Consider the following 23,764-nt stretch of genomic DNA (forward strand, 5'->3'; position numbering starts at 1 on the left):
CAACATCCTTGTAAATCTCCTCTGCACCCTTTCTATAGTTTCCACATCCTTCCTGTAGTGAGGTGACCAGAACTGAGCACAGTACTCCAAGTGGGGTCTGAGCAGGGTCCTATATAGCTGTAACATTACCTCTTGGCTTTTAAACTCAATGCCACGATTGATGGAAGCCAATGCACCATATGCCTTCTTAACCACAGAGTCAACCTGCGCAGCAGCTTTCTGTGTCCTATGGACTCAGACTCCAAGGTCCCTCTGATCCTCCACACTGCCAAGATTCTTACCATTAATACTTTATTCTGCCATCATATTTGACCTACCTAAATGAACCACCTCACACTTACCTGGGTTAAACTCCATCTGCCACTTCTCAGCCCATTTTTGCATCCTATCAATGTCCCACTGTAACCTCTGACAGCCCTCCACACTATCCACAACACCCTCAACTTTTGTGTCATCAGCAAATTTACTAATCTAACCCTCCACTTCCTCATCCAGGTCATTTATTAAAATCACGAAAAGAAGGGGTTCCAGAACAGATCCCTGAGGCACACCACTGGTCACCAACCTTCATGCAGAATATGACTTGTCTACAGCCACTTCTCGCCTTCTGCGAGCGAGCCAGTTCTGGATCCACAAATCAAGGTCCCCTTGGATCCCATGCCTCCCAACTTTCTCAATAAGCCTTACATGAGGTACCTTATCAAATGCCTTGCTGAAATCCATATACACTACATCTACTACTCTATCTTCATCAATGTGTTGAGTTACATCCTCAAAAAATTCAATCAGGCTCGGAAGGCATGACCTGCCTTTGACAAACCTATGCTGACTATTCCGAATCATATTATGCCTCTCCAAGTGTTCATAAATCCTGCCTTTCAGGATCTTTTCTATCAACTTACCAACCACTGAAGTAAGATTCACTGGTCTATAATTTCCTGGGCTATCTCTACTCCCTTTCTTGAATAAAGGAACAACATCTGCAACCCTCCCATACTCCGGAACATCTTCCGTCACCACTGATGATGCAAAGATCATTGCCAAAGGCTCAGCAATCTCCTCCCTGGCCTCCCACAGTAGCCTGGGGTACAGCTCATCCGGTCCCGGCGACTTATCCAACTTGATGCTTTCCAAAAGCTCCAGCACATACTCTTTCTTAATGTCTATATGTTCAAGCATTTCAATCCACTGTAAGTCATCCCTACAATTGCCTAGTTCCTTTTCCGTAGTGAATACTGAAGCAAAGTATTAAGTATCTCTGCTATCTCCTCCAGATCTACGCACACATTTCCACTGTTACACTTGATTGGTCCTATTGCCTCACGTCTTATCCTCTTGGTCTTCACATACTTGTAGACTGCCTTGGGGTTTTCCTTAATCCTGCTCACCAAGGCCTTCTCATGGCCCCTTCTGGGTCTCCTAATTTCATTTTTAAGCTCCTTCCTCCTAGCCTTATAATCTTCTACATCTCTATCATTACCTAGTTTTTTTGAATCTTTCGTAAACTTGGTAGTCCCTGTACCCCACCATCCTCTCCCTGTCTCATTGGAACGTAACTATGCAGAATGCCGCACAAATATCCCTTGAACGTTTGCCACATTTCTGCCGTACATCTCCCTGAGAACATCTGTTCCCAATTTATGCTTCCAAGTTCCTGCCTGATAACTTCATATTTCCCCTTACTCCAATTAAACGCTTTCCTAACTTGTCTGTTCCTATCCCTGATCACTATCTCCAAAATGCTCTCCCACTGAGAGACCCGACACCTGACCAGGTTCATTTCCCAATACCAGATCAGCCTCTCATCTTGTAGGCTTATCTACATATTGTGTCAGGAAAGCAGGTGGGTGCATGCACATTATGGGCAGCTAAAAATAAAAAATGTCAGCTTATCAGTAAGCTAACTTCACCAATTTTGCATGAGTGCATCAGGCTGCATGCACGAACCCTCTTTGTAGAACAAACAAAAAGATACAGCTCACTGAAAGCAATAATACTGCTTCAGATGATGGCCAAAACTTGGAACTTTCTCAAGGCTTCCTTTTTGCTGATGTGATAGCATAAGTTATCAATCATTACAAAACCACCAATGCCATACTGCTGTGGTCCCCAACCTCTGAGCCACGGACCAATACCGGGCCGCGAAGCATGCAGGGGTGCAGCGGTAGCCAGAAAGCACCCAGCACATCTTTAAGAAAAAAGCTGAAATAAACAAGCTAATTAATTAGGTGCCGTCTGGCACATAAATGTCAGCCCAGATCAGAGGCGATTGCTGATTTCGTCGCCTCTGATCTGGGCCGACATTTACGTGCCAGGCTGGGCGGCATTTACATGCTGGGCGGCACCTAATTAATTAGCTTGTTTATTTAGGCTTTTTTCTTAAAGATGTGCTGGGTGCATTCCAGCTACCACTGCACCCCTGCATACTTCGCGGCCCGGAGGTTGGGGATCATTGCCATACTGTATCTCTCTGATTCTGATTTACAGTGAGAAGACCCCCAATAAAAGGGGTTGCAGCTGTCAAGAATATGTTGGCCAACCATTATTAGATAGACACTGATTAGAGATAAGCACTGAACTTCCAGAATGTATTAAGTGAAAAAGAAATTGAGAATTAAATATTTGTGAAGCCAGGCAATATTCCCTCCCCCAAATATAAACAACTGAATCTTTGCTGTAAGCTTGTAAATATCATAGAATTCTATTTTGTCTTCTCAAGCAAAACATCACTCATTTTAATTCCAAGTTTAATTATCTTCCCAAAGTTCTATTTTGAACTTAGGAAGACTCAGTGCTCACAAACTGAAAAAGAATGGGAATTCTTCTTTCAAATTTTGTAAATGTAAATGGACCCTCCATACGTCTTGGGTAACTATTTATACAACATTTTAAATTTGCTAGTCCTTACAGTATAACCTTAATTCAAAGCTAAAAATATCACTTGTCCATTCTTATTACTATTTGGAACACGTATTTTCAAACAGGAAAAAAAATCCATTACTTAAGAAAATCAACTTGATTCAAACAAAATTAAATTTGAAACTACTGGCTATCACACTAATTCAATTCATATCACAAATTTGCACAAAAAATGAACATAACTACTATATTTACATTCTGCCCAATTATATAGATATCAGGGGAACACTCTCTTGTGAAGTAGGTAATTAATTAACACAAATTTGGAGGAAAAATATCAGTTTAAACACAAATATTGAAACCAATAATTTTCAAATACGTATTTTTATCAAGACTCATCATTAAAACTAAGGTATAAAAACACAACAATATTTATTCAACAACACAGATGCTTTTGTCTGATTATAGATTAAAAATTCTGCAAACTTTACTGACAAAGTGGTATCTGAAATGCTTAATGTTCATCTGTTTATTCTTTATATCTTTCACTGCCTCAAATAATTAGAAATTATGGTAATATTCACAACAGAGCTCCAAATTCCAATAAATACAACAGTTAGAAAAGTCTAAAAAAAAGTATAAAATTTTCATTATTTGGAATGATAACAGCAGAGGCAGATTTTATTAGCTGGCAATTCAGCAGACTATAATTGATCTGCCATCAAATATTATTACTGCACATCAAGGAGGGAAATCAAATCATTTACTCCAGTCTCTTTTATTGTAAAACAGCATGTATAAAATAAAGGAAAGACGATAATGAAATTATGCTTCTAACTTAGAGCAATTCTCTGTGGCACAATGCAAAGACACTACAAAGTCTGGAATTTATGTAAATTATATTAATCTATCAAATAAAAATAGGCTCTCTACATTAAAATAATCCAGAAGATACAAAATTTGTGTTTTACTGTAATCAAACAGGCATCAGTCTAAATAAAGGTCTGTAAGATAAATGTCTTTTGACTACGAGTAAGGATCTACCAACTCTATATAAATAGAAAACAAAAATATAGATATATACACAAAGTACAGCGACAAATTAAATCATCCTCCCATGCAACATCCATATGCTATATGTCATTGAAATATGAATCCTTCTATATTCAATAACAAATATTTGACAATCCTCAAAAACATTCTCTTTATCAATTCATGATTCTACTAAGTGTTATAAATCATATAAACAATTAATATTCTATCCAAAGCTATATTTACAAAGGTTTTGAAATGTAGTGGAAAGGTTCACCATAACAAGAGAACTGAAATATAATCCAGTTTATACATGTTAACCAGTAAATCAGACTTTAGAATTCCATTTGTCAAGACTAACAGCTATTTAAAGATAAATGCAATTGCACTGTATAAGTATTTTAAACAATAATAAAATTAATATTTTTATTGCATCAGCATCCATTTAGAAGAAGATGATGATGTGTTGGCGTGTGGCCAAGTGGTTAAAGCGGTCCTCCAGTGATTTGAAGGTTGCTAGTTCGAGCCTTGGCTGAGGTAGCATGTGTGTTCTTGAGCAAGGCACTTAACCACACATTGCACTGTGACGACACCGGTGCCCAGCTGTATGGGTCCGAATGCCCTTCCCTTGGACAACATCGGTGGCGTGGAGAGGGGAGAGTTGCAGCATGGGCAATTGCTGGTCTTCCATACAACCTTGCCCAGGCCTGCGCCCTGGAAACCTTCTAAGGCGCAAATCCATGGTCTCATGAGACTAACGGATGCCTATCCATTTATAGCCACAGTTCAGAGAGGCATGCAAATTTCAATGCTAAAGTCAACTTCAAGATCAAGAATACCAACAAAGTATCTGAAAAAATATATCTAAAATTTTGAATTAGAAATACCTGTGGCAACCCACTTTCTGACACCCACGAACTGGCTCACGAAACAGCGCGTGCAGGCAGAGGGCGGGCAGCAAAAAGGGCGGGAACGGGAAGGCTTTAAAGCGGGCCGCGAAGTTTGAATAAATCTCTTTCATCGCAACTCCAACTCACTGACTCCGTGTGGTTATTCTAGTGCTGTGTGTAGCACATCGCTACAATTGGTGACCCCGACGGCCCAAATGATATTTGGACCAGAGATGACCGACGCTGCATCTGTTCACGCAGTTTCGTTAAAACTGCCAAGCTTCTGGACGCTGCGACTCCATTTATGGTTCGCACAAGCAGAAGCACAATTCCACATTCGGCAGATAACCTCGGAGTCCACTCGCTACTACTACGTGCTGAGCTCTCTCGACCAGGAGACTGCTGCACAAGTTGAGGAGTTTATACAGTCGCCCCCGGAGGACGGCAAATACACAGCATTCAAAACCCTGCTCATAAGGACTTTCGGACTCTCACGGCGCGAACGAGCACGCCGCTTAATGCACCTGGATGGTTTGGGAGACAGGCCGCCGTCAGCATTAATGAACGAAATGCTGGCCCTGGCTGAAGGACACAAACCCTGCCTCATGTTTGAGCAGGCGTTCCTAGAGCAACTGCCCGAGGACATATGCCTGCTGCTGTCCGACGCAGATTTCAGCAAACCCCGGGAGGTAGCGGCCCGAGCAGATGTGCTGTGGAATGCCAGGAAAGAGAGAGGGGCATCCGTCGCACAGATCACCAAGCCGCGTGCCCAACGACAGACCAGACCAGGCCCGGCAGCAGAGCCTACAAAACCCGGCGACGGGAGTGAGGAGCCCAACGAACAATGGTGTTTCTACCACCAGCGGTGGGGCACGGAGGCCCGCCGCTGCAGACCGCCCTGCAAATTCCCGGGAAACGCCAAGGCCCAGCCGCTGCCGATCGCTACGGCGGCTGGCCATCAGGACAGCCTCCTGTACGTCTGGGACAAGCAGTCGGGACGCCGCTTTTTGGTCGACACCGGAGCGGAGATCAGCGTCTTACCTCCAACGAGTTACAACATCCGGCATGTCTCTGGAAAGAACAATGTCGTGGCAGACGCACTTTCCAGACCTACCATACAGGCGCTATCCCAGGGGGTGGACTATGCAGCGCTGGCAGAGGCACAGCAGGCAGACGCTGAGATCCCCAGTTACAGGACTGCAGTCTCCGGTTGGCAGCTCCAAGACCTCCCCGTAGGCCCTTGTGAGAGGACCCTACTATGTGATGTAGCTACTGGCCAACCCCGCCCCGTCGTCCCAGCAGCCTGGCGCCGGCGGGTGTTCGAATCCATTCACAACTTAGCGCACCCCTCCATCAGGACAACTGTCCGGCTGGTCTCCAACAGGTTCGTGTGGCATGGACTTCGTAAACAGGTCAGTGAATGGGCCAAAACGTGTATGCAGTGCCAAACGGCCAAGGTGCAGCGGCACACCAAGGCTCCACCGCAGCGGTTCGAACCCACCCGCCGGAGGTTCGACCACATCCATGTGGATATCGTGGGGCCCCCGCCAGTGTCACGAGGAGCGCGGTACCTCCTAACTATGATAGATCGGTTCACCAGATGGCCAGAGGCAGTCCCGCTCAGCGACACCACCTCCGAATCCTGCGCCCGAGCACTGATCGCAACCTGGGTAGCACGTTTTGGGGTACCGGCCCACATTACCTCCGACAGGGGCGCCCAGTTCACCTCCAGCCTGTGGTCGGCTATGGCCAGACTTTTAGGAACACAGCTACACCACACAACTGCCTACCACCCACAGTCGAACGGACTAGTGGAGCGCTTCCACCGTCACCTGAAATCGGCTCTCATGGCCCGCCTGGAGGGGCCTAACTGGGTGGACGAACTTCCCTGGGTCCTGCTCGGAACCCGCACGGCGCCCAAAAAGGATCTACACACCTCGTCGGCCGAGTTGGTGTACGGCGCGCCCCTGGTCGTCCCAGGAGAGTTCATACCAGCCCCAAGGGGGCAAGAGGAATAACCCACAGCAGTCCTGGACAGACTACGGGAGAGGCTCAGTAACCTGGCCCCCATACCCACTTCACAGCACGGACAGAGCCCGACCTGCGTACCCAAAGACCTGCAGAACTGTAAGTTTCTTTTTGTACGATGGGGCGGACACCGGGCACCGCTACAGCGGCCCTACAAGGGGCCGTTTAAGGTGATCAGGAACAACGGGTCCACGTTCGTGCTGGACATTGGGGGGAGAGAGGAGGCTTTCACGGTGGACCGACTCAAACCGGCCCATGTGGACTTGTCGCAACTGGTCCAGGCTCAGGCACCGCGGCACAGGGGCAGACCTCTCAAACAGAGGCCGATCCAGATTGTGGACATTGGGGGAGGTATCGCCGGTTCTGGGGGCGGGGGGGTTATGTGGCGACCCACTTTCTGACACCTACGAACCGGCTCACGAAACAGCGCGCGCAGGCAGAGGGCGGGCAGCAAAAAGGGCGGGAGCGGGAAGGCTTTAAAGCGGGCCGCGAAGTTTGAATAAATCTCTTTCATCGCAACTCCAACTCACCGACTCTGTGTGGTTATTCTAGCGCTGTGTGTAGCACATCGCTACATACCCTTATTAAAGAAAACTTTTAAACATCATGAAATTCTTCATTGTGCTCATGAGCAATTTATGACAAATTGCAAAATTATAAATTAACCATAACTTAAAATAGTAATTTTTGAAATACAGCTATTGTAAAGAAACCACCCAAGAAACTTTACTTTTATTTTTGAAACAACACAATAATAAATTATTGAGCATTGAGCTATGGTTACCGAATTAATTTTGTATTGCAGTCATTAAATATTTTGGTTCTTACCAGAAAGCTTCCAAAGGCAGAATTGAAAATAGCAGCCGCCTGTAAAACAGAATTCAATTATTCAGGCAAGAAAAACAGCTTTTTTTTCATAATTAAATATTACTAACTGATTAATTTTATTTTAAATCATTATTTTGAATACTTTAGGCAAACTAAAATGTGTCTATTTAACTAAATACAGCAATGAAAGCATTTGCTTGATTCAAACTGAAAATTAATATAGTAGCATTCCATTAAGGTATCAACGAATAGTGTAAACATATTTCAAATATTTTTAGCGAACAATTGCAACTTACTTTCTAAACCAGTGTAAAAATTAATACAGCAAAACCTACCAAAAGACAAATCTCAAGGTCGTGTACTGCATAAATGTACTTTGAATCTGAATCAATATGCAAGATTTCTGGTGCAAGTCTTGAACAAAATATGGAAATAATAAAACAAAGGGTCAAAAAGTAAATAGGTAATGAGATCAAAACACTCAGTAGATTCACTCATAACCACTGAAACAAATAGCAGCCATACAACTCCCTCAAGAAAATTAACAATATTTCTGTCTGTACACTGCTTAAACACAAAACGGCACACAGGTACCAAATAAATCTAAAACCACATTCAAAAGACTAAATTAAACCTATATACTGCTCTCAAAGAGGAAATGATAATGTAGATAGACAATATGAACTACTATTATGGTCTACAGTATTTAGCTTTCTTATCCAGGTTCATAATTAATTCAAAAACATTGGTAATCTCATTAGATTTCTCAAGACAACAATAAATGATAGCAACAGACCACATCTCTATAATGCCTGGAATATTGCAGGACCCACAGACAAGTAATCCTGTTCATTATCAAGGATGTGATATTTGATGTTTTTTGCCACATGATAACATTTTCAATATCTTAATGAAGTAATTAACTCCTATCAGATGAGAAGCAAGTTCCTACAATGAAACGTGCAACTGAAACGGTAGCTGAAACACACTTGCATGCCTCTCTGAATTGCATCCAGTTGTATTATGCTTAAGAACAAAAAGTGGTTTCCTTTATCCATACTTGAAATAGGCCATTAGCACAAATAAGGAGACCAATTGATCCTGCTATGATATTGAATTGTCCTGTCCTACAAGATGCAGACTTGTCTCACTTCAAACCATTCCCCTCCTTTCCTATACACACTCTTTAGCACCTAAAAGTTAATTGTGATCTTATTGGGCCATGTAGGAAGCTATAGTTAAAGTGCAATGTACTTATTTATTGCCTCCATAATGCTACCATGGTCAACCTCCAAATCCTCAACGATTATAAAGCCAAGCCAGACCTTCATCAGAATCCTGTGTTCAATTCTGAAAAGTAGGGTACTGTCCAAAACATCCCTTACCTGTAGAAATCAAAGTGTTAATATTCAGACATTACTAGATAGTCCACTGGTCTAGGAATCCAAAAACGGCCATTCTGAATTTCTGATTTTTTTTCTGTAAACAGTTAAACAAGGTAGCTTTACATTCTTCATGCCCCCTGCCCCACTCAAGATCTATACAAGCTCTGTATTGTGCAGCTGTAACTTCTAGGGTCTTTCCAATATCAGAAAGTTACAAGTCAGGAGTGTTTCAGATCCACTCACAACAATTAAAGTTCACATCCATCTAAAACAAAGGAGCCTGCTTGATCATTATCCCATCCAAGACCATAAACATTCACTTCCTAAAGCACCAGCAGAGCGAAGTTGCAGTGTACACCCTCTAACAAGTCTCTAAGGCCCCATTAGCAGTGTTTAACAATCCACATGTTCTACCATTTTGAAGACCAAAAGCAAGGTGTTCAAGAACATTAATTTCAAGTCCTCTACCAAATTATAATCTTCCCTAACTTGGATAAACTTTGCCATTTCTACATTGCTATATACTCCTCTTCACTGTAGTGTAATTTTCGAACTGCCTCTTGAACATCATTTGATATTGTTCAAGAAAGAAACTACAGCAGGTTAAGGTGCAGCTCACTATTACATTCATTGAGGGAATTAGGAGTGAGCAATAAATGCTGTTCTTAGTAGAAATGCCCACATTTCACAAAGAAACAATAAAAAAAAGAATCACATACGAAAATGACAACCATTAAATGTAAGAATAACACAAGCATAATAAATTCTAAACTAAATTTTAACAAGATGATGCTTAAAACCTCTCATTCTCAAATTCTTCTTTGTATTTAGATATATAACCATTTTTGCTTCCATAAAAAAACATTTTAACCAAGAAATATTAATTATTGGATATAAAATTAAGCAACCTTAATTAGATTATGTGTGTATGCATGATGGGTAACTTGGTTATTGAAGATAAAATATTGGAGGGGATGATGGGGGGTGATGCACAAGTGCAGTGAGAACATGCATGTTTACTGCATCATTTCACCTCGCTGTCATTTGCAGTCATTATGCTACTTGGAACTGTACACTAGGTAAAAATTTCTAAGACGCTCTGCAAATGAGGGACGTCAAGTATTCCAATTAGTACATCATACAGTTGAGGTAGTTAATGTCAAATTTGTATACACTGAAATCAAAAGATAGCAAAAGCTGCTGGCAAAAAGCAGCATAGAACTGGCCTAGGAGCAGCAACTTTGAGTGAAGAAAAAAAAAGTTAAGGTAAAGAAAAGTTATCAAGGTCCTCCATTATTTTTGGATGTGACAAAGGGGGAGGGGTGGCGTTACTAGTCAGGGAAAACGTCGCAGCAGTGCTCAGTTAGGACAGACTGGAGAACTTGTATAGTGAGGATTTGAGGAATAAGGAATGTGTGATCACGTTAGTGAATGAAGCTGGGCAGGTAACAGAAGTTTGTGGAGGGAAACACTTTACATCTAGTGATCACAATGCCATTAGTTTCAAAGTAAATATGGAAAAGATAGGTATTGTCCAGGGGTTGAGATTTTAAATTGGAGAAAGACCAACTTTGATGGCATCAGAAAGAATCTAGCAAGTGTGGACTGGGAAAAGCTATTTTCTGGCAAAGGTGTACTTGGTAAATGGGATGCCTTCAACAGTGAAATTTTGAAAGTAGAAAGTTTATACGTGCCTGTCAGAATAAAAGGGAAGATAATAGGCATAGCGAACCTTGGTTTTCAAGAGATATTGAGGCCCTGCATAGAGGTATAGACAGTTAGCAACAAATGAGGTACTTTGGAATATAAGAGATGCAAGAGAACAAATAAGAAAGAAATCAAAAAATTTAACATTCTAAAGTTAACATTAAGAAGCTACGGTTCTGATATAAGACATGAAGCTTCAGTCTTTGGATAGCACAGGGAGTATTTAATATGCTCCATATCACATGATATAGTATACTATTCAAATGGAATATCAAGAACACTAAACACTGAAGCAACCTACAGTATTATCACACAGAATGAAATCCACTATTAATATGTTTCAACTCTTTTCAATTTTATATCTTTTCCTGATTTGTTATTATTACATTAATTTGCTGTTTTTTAAAATTTTAAACATTACTGTTGTTCCAAAATTATTTTCCTGATTAAAAATCATTCACCAATTACAGCTAATAAGCATATGATTTCTTGCACCAGCTTCAGAGCATTTTTTAACAATATATTCAGAATAGTGCAAAATGTAAAATTCAATGACCTTTATGTTCTCAGCATGCAACTTTGGAAACAGCTGTTTCATAAAAGGCAAGAATTTGTTTATGAATGTGCCATATCTAAATTGATCATCAACATTTTATTAAAAACCAAGTATTTTTCAAAGCTTTGTGATAACTGCGATTGATATTATTTGAAATGTGAATGAAAATAGCATACAAAACTGAAAAATTAAACTGAGCAACAATTCATATTTTAATTGGAAAAATAACTGAAAAGTATCTTTCAATTCTGCAAAGGTTTTTGCAGAACAAAAGTAATAGATTAAACTTCTCAACATGCGCACGAAATTGAATTAAGTGTCTTGTCCTCTTAAGGAAATTAAGCTCTTTTCGTTAAATTGGATTTAATGAGAACATGGTCTGCCGACATTGATGAATGAGATCAACACCCAAAAGAGTATGTAAGCAGGACAATATCTCAGTGGTGCATTATTATTGACTATTTTTCACTTAATACTTGAAAGTATATTACAGACATTAATCCTAAATTTAAGCATTACACATCATTTAACTATATATTGTTTTGCAGAGAATAACAGATAATTACAATTTTTCACAAGCTAGATTTTGTACTTTATTTCAAATGTACTCACACCCTTTGTTTGCCAGATCTAAATATTTCATTTTTCAGACATTATAAGTAAACTTACTTTCTGCTTACTATAAATGCAACATGGTTTTGATAATTATCTACTCACTAGTTAAAACAAATAATTTACTTGATTTCATGGGAAATAATTAAGAAACACAACAAAATTTTGTGTAATCATCTTTACATACACTGAATAGAAAATGATACCTTGGGATCAGGAAATAACAAAATTGTCTTTTTTTTAAAAAAATATGAAATGAGGGTGGAAAGGTCAAGCCACAATACAGTCCAGAAAACAATTATGATCCAGACTTCATACTCAAGAAAGCAGAAAATGCATACAGACGAAGTGACCTGTTCTAACTATTTATTGAAAGCACTAGAACTTGAATAAAGAAAGAATTTACCATCCTCTCCTTCCACAATAGGGTTGGAAAACTATTGCTTTAAACATACTCTTTTGAATACAACACTCTAATGATAAAATATGCTTTTCCCATACTCATTCTGTGAACTATTCTGTAAAGATTATGGGATATAACCACTTTCTACAAGAAAGAAAAACTCCAATTGAAAGCACAGATTTCCATGTAGAAGAGAAGCAACTCTAGTTTTTCTTATTCAATATCAAGGAGGACATAATTAAGGAAGTTATTTTCTTCTAGAAAGCTTTTTTTCTTGCACAAAAACAGAAGGTAAAGTAAATATAATAAATTTTAAATAATTTTTAAAAACTTATTTTAAAACCCAATGCATTGAAATAGAAGTTCAACCCAAATAGATAAGATTTTGCAATGATATGATTAACGCAAGATTAAAAACTTGACCAGTGCCTCATACAATGAAACACAACACTTCCATAATTTTATTTTACAGAAATAAAGATTTTCAATGTAATGCAATAGCCAGCTAGCATTATGAACAAAGAATCTAGGCTATTGTCTCCTGTGTTATAATAATCTGCCAATAATCACTATCCAGACCCACAAAGAAAGAAGAATAACTGGACAGGATACCAGAAGGTAGAGAATTCTACTGGAAGAAAATGTGAATAAAAAGAATGGAATTAATACGAGAGAAAAAACAAGAAAGAGAAAGAAAGCAGCAAAGAAAAATTACCATTCCTTTCTTTAAAAATGATTTTTTTTTTACAAGCATGGGAGAATCTTCCAACAGTGATTGAGGATGAAGCAGGGCAATTCATGGTCCCTGAAGTGTTTCTAAGTTTCATGGAAAGCTAAATGTCAGAAGGTAATGAACAGAGTATCATAAAAGTTTAAAATACCTGTAAGTAATTAATCACCTTTCACTCCAATGGTATTTAAGCAATGTAAAATTTAAGTTAAAGTGCTGTCCTCAAACAATGTCCACAAATGTACCCGACAGCCAGCTATCCCAGAATACAACATCGCTCACTCTATGACACCACCATTGGCAGTTGGCCCTTTCAATTAGAGAGTAGTTAATTGTAATACAGACAAATTCTGAAAACTCCATGAGCCTAAGTACTGATGAGAAAGCTCTCTTTGATTTATCTTCAAATTCAGCCAAACTGGCTGTTTGCTGTGGTATACTGCTTAAGGTAAGAAGATTTGTTGCAGTTACATAAATACCAGAGGAATACTCTAGTCCTCCGGTCAACAGTCACGATCAGCTTTGTCCATTGTCCTTTTCTCACTGCAGAGATAATTTATTCCTTCCTGAATCAAATACCAACTTCTTGTCAATGAACCCTGAACAATTGAATAAGAACAAAAGAATACAAGTAACAGAAACATACATCAAAGTTGCTGGTGAACGCAGCAGGCCAGGCAGCATCTATAGGAAGAGGCGCAGTCGACGTTTCAGGCCGAGACCCTTCGTCAGGACAGTCCTGACGAAGGGTCTCGGCCTGAAACGTCGACTGCGCCTCTTCCTATAGATGCTGCCTGGCCTGCTGCGTTCACCAGCAACTTTGATGTATGTTGCTTGAATTTCCAGCATCTGCAGAATTCCTGTTGTTTACAAGTAACAGAAGTTGGAGTTGACAATTCGTCTGCTGTACTGTTCATAAAATCATGACTGATATTTTATCTAATGTTCCTTACTATCTAAAAGTTTCTCAATTGACATCTTAATACAGTCTGCTGGCTTAGATACAGACTGGGCTTCTACAGCCTTCTTGGGCACTGATTTTCAAAAATTCACCCAAACCTGGATGAAAAAATATGATCTCTGTCCTGAATGGGTGAACCCCTTTCTTTGACATTGTTATTCTTGTTTCTACATACTCCAGTCTGGGGAAGTATCAATTCCATATTTGCATTGCCCAGCTTCTAAAGAATGAGATAGCCTCTCACATTCCTCAAATCTAAAGCGCATTATGTCCAGTCTATTTAATTTCTCCTCTTACAACAATCCTGCCATTGCAAGAACAATTCCACAAACCTTACAAACACTTCAGCAATTACAAGAATAGTCTTCCTCGGGTAAGGAAATCAGATTTGTACACAATATTCAAGATGGGGTCTCACCAGGCCTGTATCGTATTTAGGGAGAGCCATTTCTACTCTTGTAGACAAATTCTCCTCCATTAAAGGTCACCGTATTCTTTTCCTTTCTAATTGCTTGATGAACCTCCAGATTAATCTTCAGTGATCGAGTGTAAGAACACGTCTCTTTAAAACTAATACTTTCTAATAAATTTCATGAAAGTGCTTGTGTGACTTGACTTCTGCACCGCAGCCTGCCTCCAAAGATCCCTGCTGAGATAACTGTCGGAAAGGTAAAAGGCCCTTTAACTAGCACAGATGTAGAGAATACAGTGCTATGAAAACATGGTTTATTATGACTGGTCAACAGTCTTTCTAAATTAGAAAACTATGACTCAATTTCAGCAGCCAATATCCCAAACATAAAACATGACCTGGTGCATATTACCACTGTAAGCGCTGGCTCATATTTCTTGATCTGCACAAGTCTTGTGCTTTCTTTTTCCCATAATTCACTCAACACTGATATTCAATCAGTACTGTTAGCCAATTCTTAGACTGCTATTTTACTAGCTAGATGCCATTCGATGAACAAATTGCTAAATTGTTTAAATAATAGCTATGATTTATTTTAATCAAATCATTCATGTGTGAAATGTAAATTGGAAAAGTTCTCAATCACAGAAAAATCACAGAAACTGCTAAAGATTTATTGTCACAAACCACGTGGCAATAAACACTATTATGATCGATTAATATCTACCTTGCAATTTATGAGCAATCACCCACTATTCTAATTAGGGTTAGTTCAAGAAAATTAGAGAAAATAGCATTATAATGCTCTATTCTGTTGCACAGTTCAGGTTTAAAGCAGCTTTAGACAAAAATCAGCACTTCAGCCCTTCAGATTACACTTGAGTACTAACCCTGTTATTATTCTATTTGAGTGTCTAGTTGTTTCTTAAATGGATCCAGTATTCTGCTTTAATCAACATCTTTGGTGAAATATCATTCAACTGAAATAATTCTGTTCATCCTTCAGAAATGCTGCCTGAGCTGCTGAACACTGTCAGCCTTTTGTGCTGTCTGGAATATTTTACTGATGTAAAGAAATATTTTTAAGTATCAGTCTCCCTTGAATGTTGTTGTTTTACAACCTTTGAGTATCTTTCTCGATTTTGCTGAGTACCTCATGTTCCTCTCTCAGATTCTATAAGACTATAAGGCATGAGAGCAAAATTAGGCTATTCAGCCCATCGAGAATTCTCCGCCATTTCATCGTGACTGATCCATTTCCCTCTCAATCCCATTCTCCTGCATCTCCCCATAACCTTTCACAACCTGACTAATCAGGAACCTATCAACCTCTACCCTAAATAAACCTGGCCTCCACAGCTGCCTGTGGCAACAAATTCCAAAGTTTCACTACCCTTTGGTTAAAGAAATTTCTCCTCATCTCTGTTCTAAATGGACATCCCTCTATTCTGAGGCTGTGCCCTCTGGTCCTAGGCTCAACCACCACAGGAAATATCCTCTCCACATCCACTCTATCTCGGCCTTTCAACAACTGATAGGCTTCAATGAGATCCCTTCCATTCTTCTAAATTCCAGCAAGCAAAGGCCCAGAGCCATCAATTGCTCCTCACATGATAAGCCTTTCAATTCCAGAATCATTCTTGTGAACCTCTGAATCCTTTCCAATATCAGGACATCCTTTCTTTAAAACTGCTTACAATACTCCAAGTGAGGCCTCACCAGTGCCTTACAAAGCCTCAGCATTACAATCTTGCTTTTGTGTTCTAGTCCTCTTGAAATGAATGCTAACATTGTATTTGCCTTCCTCAGCACTGACTTAAACTGCAAATTAGCCTTTAGGGAATCCTGTATAAGAACTCCAAGTCCTGTTGCGCCTCAGAATTTTGAATCTGTTCCCCATTTAGAAAGCAGTCTATGCTTTTATTCCTTCTACCAAAGTGCATGACCACACACTTCCTGACAGTGTATTCTATCTGCCACTCCTTTGCCCATTCTCCTAACCTGTCTAAGTCCATCTGCAGCCACCCTACTTCCTCAATACTACTGTCCCTCCACTTATCTTCGCTCAAGTCTGCAAACTTGGACACCAAACCATCAATTCCATCATCCAAATCATTGACACATAACGTAAAAAGAAGCGGTCTCAACACTGAACCCTGTGGAACACCACTAGTCATTGGTAGCCAATCAAAAAAGGCTCCCTTAATTCTCACTTTCTTCCTCCTGCCAATCAGCTAATCCTCCATCCATGCTTGCATCTTCCCTGTAATACCATGGGCTCTTATCTTGTTAAGCAGCTGCATAGGCGGCACCCTGACAAAGGCCTTCTGCAAATCCAAGTACATAACATCCACCAATTCTCCTTTGTCTATCCTGCTTATTATTTCCTCTAAGAATTCCAACAGATTTGCCAGACAAGATTTTCCCTTAAGGAAACTATGCTGACTTTGGCCTGTTTGACCATGTGCCTTCAAAATACCCTGAAACCACATCCTTAACAATTGACTCCAACATCTTCCCAATCAATGAGGTCAGGCTTACTGCCTATAATATCCTTTCTTCTGCCTCTGGAAAAGGCTACAAGAGCATTTCTAAAGAACTGAATGTTCATCAACCCACAATAAGAGAAATTGTATACAAATAGAAGAAACTCAGTTCTGTTGCTACTCTCCCTAGGAGTGGGCATCCTGCAAGGATCACACCAAGAGCACAACGTGCAATGTTGAAGGAGGTGAAAAAGAACCCAAGGGTAACAGCAAAAGACCTGCAGAAATCTTTACAACTTGCTAAAGACTCTGCTCATGTGTCCATGATAAGAAAACCCCTGAACAAGAATGCTGTTCATGGAAGGACACCACAAAAAAAAGACTGCTGTACGCTCAAGACTGCAAAAGACTACCTGGATGTTCTACAATGCTTCTGAATGTTCTGTGGACAGATGAGACAAAAGTTGAAATTCTTGGCAAACTGGTACATTGTCATGTTTGGAGGAGAAAGGGTACTGCACACCAGCACCAAAACCTCATCCCAGCTGTGAAGCATGGTGGAAGGAGCACCATTGTTTGGAGGTACTTTGCTGCCTTAGGGCCTGGACCGTTTGCAATCAATGAAGGAACAATGAATTCAACAGTGTATCAAGACATTTTACAGGAAAATGTCAGAGTAGCAGTCCGTCACTTAAAGCTTAATAGAAGTTGGATGATGCAGCAAGACAATGATCCAAAAGACAAGAGTACATCAACAACAGAATGATCTAAAAAGAAGAAAATTTATGATTTAGAATGGCTGTCAAAGTCCTGACCCTGATCCTATAGAAATGTTGTAGAAGGACCTGAATCAAGCAGATCATACAAGGAAGCCCACCAACATCCCAGAGTTGAAGTACTTTTGTATGGAAGAATGGCCTAAAATTCCTCCAAGCCGATGTGCAGGACTGATCAACAGTTACCGGAAATATTTGGTTGAAGTTATTGCTGTGCAAGGGGGGGTCACACCAGTTACTTAAAGCAAAGGTTCACATACTTTTCCTAACAAATACATGTAATATTGGATCCTTTCTCTCAATAAATAAATGAACAAGTATAATATGTTCTTGTGCTATTTATTTAATTGGGTTCTCTTTATCTAGTTTTAGGACTTATGTGAAGATCTGATCACAGATTAGACCATATTTATGCAGAAACAGACAATTCTACAGAGTACACAAACTTTCTAGCACCGTTGTAATTATCTTTACTCCACGATAATACTGATACATCTGAATTCAGCTTCTCCCTCTCAAATTGCAGGGTCAATTCTATCATATTATGGCTCCAAAGGATTCCTTTATCTTAAGCTCCCTAATCAAATCTGGTTCATTACACAACAATCCTGAATAGCTAATCTTCTGGTGGGTTCAACCACAAGCTGCTCTAAAAAGCCATCTCATAGACATTCTACAAATTTCCCCCTTGGGATCCAGCAACAACCTGATTTTCCCTATCTGCCTGCATATTGAAATCTCCCATTGCCCTTTTGGCATGCCTTTTCTATCTCCTGTTGTAATTTGTAGTCCATAGAGTGACATAGTTAATTCAGAAACAAAGGTTCTGAACTTAAAGAGGGGTAACTTTGAAGGTATGAGACGTGAATTAGCTAAGATAGACTGGCAAATGACACTTAAAGGATTGACGGTGGATATGCAATGGCAAGCATTTAAAGGTTGCATGGATGAACTACAACAATTGTTCATCCCAGTTTGGCAAAAGAATAAATCAAGGAAGGTAGTGCACCCGTGGCTGACAAGAGAAATTAGGGATAGTATCAATTCCAAAGAAGAAACATACAAATTAGCCGGAGAAAGTGGCTCACCTGAGGACTGGGAGAAATTCAGAGTTCAGCAGAGGAGGACAAAGGGCTTAATTAGGAAGGGGAGAAAAGATTATGAGAGAAAACTGGCAGGGAACATAAAAACAGACTGTAAAAGCTTTTATAGATATGTAAAAAGGAAAAGACTGGTAAAGACAAATGTAGGTCCCCTGCAGACAGAAACAGGTGAATTGATTATGGGGAGCAAGGACATGGCAGACCAATTGAATAACTACTTTGGTTCTGTCTTCACTAAGGAGGACATAAATAATCTTCCAGAAATAGTAAGGGACAGAGGGTCCAGTGAGATGGAGGAACTGAGCGAAATACATGTTAGTAGGGAAGTGGTGTTAGGTAAATTGAAGGGATTGAAGGCAGATAAATCCCCAGGGCCAGATGGTCTGCATCCTAGAGTGCTTAAGGAAGTAGCCCAAGAAATAGTGGATGCATTAGTGATAATTTTTCAAAACTCGTTAGATTCTGGACTAGTTCCTGAGGATTGGAGGGTGACTAATGTAACTCCACTTTTTAAAAAAGGAGAGAGAAACCGGGGAATTATAGACCGGTTAGCCTAACGTCGGTGGTGGGGAAACTGCTGGAGTCAGTTATCAAGGATGTGATAACAGCACATTTGGAAAGCGGTGAAATCATCGGACAAAGTCAGCATGGATTTGTGAAAGGAAAATCATGTCTGACGAACCTCATAGAATTTTTTGAGGATGTAACTAGTAGAGTGGATAGGGGAGAACCAGTGGATGTGGTATATTTGGATTTTCAAAAGGCTTTTGACAAGGTCCCACACAGGAGATTAGTGTGCAAACTTAAAGCACACAGTATTGGGGGTAAGGTATTGGTGTGGGTGGAGAATTGGTTAGCAGACAGGAAGCAAAGAGTGGGAATAAACGGGACCTTTTCAGAATGGCAGGCGGTGACTAGTCGGGTACCACAAGGCTCAGTGCTGGGACCCCAGTTGTTTACAATATATATTAATGACTTGGATGAGGGAATTAAATGCAGCATCTCCAAGTTTGCGGACGACACGAAGCTGGGTGGCAGTGTTAGCTGTGAGGAGGATGCTAAGAGGATGCAGGGTGACTTGGATAGGTTGGGTGAGTGGGCAAATTCATGGCAGATGCAATTTAATGTGGATAAATGCGAAGTTATCCACCTTGGTGGCAAAAATAGGAAAACAGATTATTATCTGAATGGTGGCCGATTAGGAAAAGGGGAGGTGCAACGAGACCTGGGTGTCATTATACACCAGTCATTGAAAGTGGGCATACAGGTACAGCAGGCGGTGAAAAAGGCGAATGGTATGCTGGCATTTATAGCGAGAGGATTGGAGTACAGGAGCAGGGAGGTACTACTGCAGTTGTACAAGGCCTTGGTGAGACCACACCTGGAGTATTGTGTGCAGTTTTGGTCCACTAATCTGAGGAAAGACATCCTTGCCTTAGAGGGAGTACAAAGAAGGTTCACCAGCTTGATTCCTGGGATGGCAGGACTTTCATATGAAGAAAGACTGGATGAACTGGGCTTGTACTCGTTGGAATTTAGAAGATTGAGGGGGGATCTGATTGAAACGTATAAGATCCTAAAGGGATTGGACAGGCTAGATGCAGGAAGATTGTTCCCGATGTTGGGGAAGTCCAGAACGAGGGGCCACAGTTTGAGGATAGAGGGGAAGCCTTTTAGGACCGAGATTAGGAAAAACTTCTTCACACAGAGAGTGGTGAATCTGTGGAATTCTCTGCCACAGAACAGTTGAGGCCAGTTCATTGGCTATATTTAAGAGGGAGTTAGATATGGACCCTTGTGGCTACGGGGGTCAGGGGGTATGGAGGGAAGGCTGGGGCGGGGTTCTGAGTTGGATGATCAGCCATGATCATAATAAATGGCGGTGCAGGCTTGAAGGGCCGAATGGCCTACTCCTGCACCTATTTTCTATGTTTCTAGGTTTCTATATCCTGGCTACTATTCAGAGACATGTATATAACTCCCATCAGGGTCTTTTTATACCTTTCAGTTTTTTAACTCTATGCACATGAGTTCTGTATCTTCCAATCCTAGGTCACCTCTTTCTCAGAATCAGAAACAGAATCAGGTTTATTATCACCGGCATGTGACGTGAAATTTGTTAACTTAGCAGCAGCAGTTCAATGCAATACAGAATCTAGCAGAGAGAGAGAAAAAAATAATAAATAAAATAAAACATAATAATAAATAAACAAGTAAATCAATCATATATATTGAATAGATTATTTTAAAATGTGCAAAAACTGCAATACTGTATATTAAGAAAGTGAGGTAGTGTCCAAAGCTTCAAAGTCCATTCAGGAATCGGATGGCAGAGGGGAAGAAGCTGTTCCTGAGTTGCTGAGTGTGTGCCTTTAGGCTTCTGTATCTCCTACCTGATGGTAACAGTGAGAAAAGGGCATGCCCTGGGTGCTGGAGGTCTTTAATAATGGACGCTGCCTTTCTGAGACACCACTCCCTAAAGATGTCCTGGGTACTTTGTAGGCTAGTGCCCAAGATGGAGCTGACTGGATTTACAATCTTCTGCAGCTTCTTTCGGTTCTGTGCAGTAGTCCCTCCATACCAGACAGTGATGCAGCCTGTCAGAATGCTCTCCACGGTACAACTATGGAAGTTTTTGAGTGTATTTGTTGACAAATACAAAGCCAAATCCCTTCAAACTCCTAATAAACTATAGCCGCTGTCCTGCCTTCTGTATGACTACATCAATGTGCTTGGACCAGGTTAGATCCTCAGAGATCTTGACACCCAGGAACTTGAAGCTGCTCACTCGCTCCACCTCTGATCCCTCTATGAGGATTGGTATGTATTCGTTCGTCTTACCTTTCCTGAAGTCCACAGTCAGCTCTTTTGTCTTACTGACATTGAGTGCCAGGTTGTTGCTGCAGCACCACTCCACTAGTAGTCATATCTCACTCCTGTACGCCCTCTCGTCGCCACCTGAGATTCTACCAACAATGGTTGTATCGTCAGCAAATTTGAAGATGGTATTTGAACTATGCCTAGCCACATAGTCATGTGTATACAGAGAGTAGAACAGTGGGCTAAGCACTGAGGTGCACCGGTGTTGATCATCAGTGAAGAGGATATGCTATCACCAATCCGCAAAGACTGTGGTCTTCTGGTTAGGAAGTCCAGGATCCAATTAGAGATGGAGGTACAGAGGCCCAGGTTCTACAACTTCTCAGTCAGGATTGTGGGACTGATGGTATTAAATGCTGAGCTATAGTTGATGAACAGCATCCTGACGTAGCTGTTTGTGTTGTCTAGGTGGTCCAAAGCCGCGTGGAGAGCCATGGAGATTGCGACTGCCGTTGACCTATTGTGACGACAGGCAAACTGCAATGGGTCCAGGTCCTTGCTGAAGCAGGAGTTCAGTCTAGTCATGACCAACGTCTCAAAGCATTTCATCACTGTTGATGTGAGTGATACCGGGCGATAGTCATTTAGGCAGTACACGCTATTTGATTTCATTTTATTTTTACCAACAGAGCCACGCCACCCCGTCCCGTCTACCTGCCTGTTCTTTTGATACAATGCGTGTATCCTTGGATGTTAAGCTCCCAACTATAATCTTCTTTCAACCATGACTCAGTGATGCCCATAACGTCACAGCCGCCAGTCACTTATTGTGCTACATGATAATCTACATTATTCCGTATACGCAAGCATCAAATACAACACCTTCAGATCTGTAACCCTTTTCAATTGTGTCCTCCTTTTACACTGCAACTTATCCCACTGACTATTTTGTCCTATCATCTGCCTGTCCTTCCTGACAGTCTCGCTACACACTGCCTCTACTTGTAAACCAACAGCCCTATCAGTCTGGTTCTCATCCCCCTGCCAAATTAGTTTAAATCCTCCCTAAAAGATCTAGCAAACCTGCCTGCAAGTTTATTGGTCCCCCTCTGGTTCATGTGTGACCCTTTCCTTTCGTACAGGTCATACCTTCCTCCAAAAGAGATCCTAATGATCCAGAAATCTGAAACCCTGCCCCTAAACCAGCTTCTCCCATGCATTCATCTGCCAAATCATGTTATTCTTACCCTGACTGGTGTGTGGCACAGGCAGCAAACCAGAGACTGCTACCCTGGAGGTCCTGCATTTCAGCTTTCTACCTAACTCCTATATTCCCCACAGATTTTCTCTGGAGGGCCTAAATGCAACTATTTGGGCCTAAATAACACATCAATCTGCATATTTCTAACATCAAGAAGCAATTACTGCTCTCCTCCAATTTAAGGGAAACCAATTAACATCATGGGAATCAAAATGAATCAAACTGTAAAGTATTATATTTAACATGCAGATTGTGGAGGGCTTCCAGACCGTTCGGGCTGACTGGAAGTGCACTGAGAGCGATAAGCGTAAAGGAGTTGGGGGCTTACTGTTCTGGTTAATAACCAATGGTGCAATCCTGGTCATATTACGATCGAGGAATGTGTTTGTAGCCCGGATATTGAACTTTTTGCTGTTGGACTCCAGCCATATTCCACCGAGATACAACACTGGGCGTCATGAAAGGTTGTTCCTGCCTGTGGCCATCGAACTTTGCAGCTCCTTCCTTGGAGGGTCAGACACCCTGAGCCAATAGGCTGGTCCTGGACTTATTTCCATCTGGCATAGTTTGCATATTGTTGCTTGATTGTTTGTGGTTTTTGTATTGCTATATTTATGCTCTATTCTTGGTTGGTGTAGCTGTAACGAAACTCAGTTTCCCTCGGGATCAATAAAGTATGTCTATGTCTAAAAGAAAGCACAGCAGCATCTTTACTTTTTTGGTGATTAAGATGGCTGGGCTTGTCACTGATCACTCTAATAAACTTCTATAGATGTACTGTTCCAAGTATCCTGAGTGGTTGTATCATGGTCTGGTGTGGCAATTCATATATGTAGAAACACAAGAAGTTGCACAGAGTAGTGAACTCTGCCCAATTCATCACAGGCATATCACTCACCTCAACTGCATCTACAG

General features: G+C 40.9%; 1 protein-coding gene across 1 annotated transcript in view; it reads right to left on the bottom strand.

Moving 5' to 3' along the window:
- Positions 1–23,764, bottom strand: part of slc10a7 (solute carrier family 10 member 7) — a 225,734-nt gene that overhangs the window by 141,812 nt on the left and 60,158 nt on the right. The window contains exon 5 of the mRNA XM_063045038.1: positions 7,638–7,676. Coding sequence (XP_062901108.1) covers positions 7,638–7,676 — 39 coding nt within the window. The remainder of the gene's footprint in view (positions 1–7,637; positions 7,677–23,764) is intronic.

Source organism: Mobula hypostoma, chromosome 4, assembly GCF_963921235.1.
Source record: "Mobula hypostoma chromosome 4, sMobHyp1.1, whole genome shotgun sequence".
NCBI classification, from domain to species: domain Eukaryota; kingdom Metazoa; phylum Chordata; class Chondrichthyes; order Myliobatiformes; family Myliobatidae; genus Mobula; species Mobula hypostoma.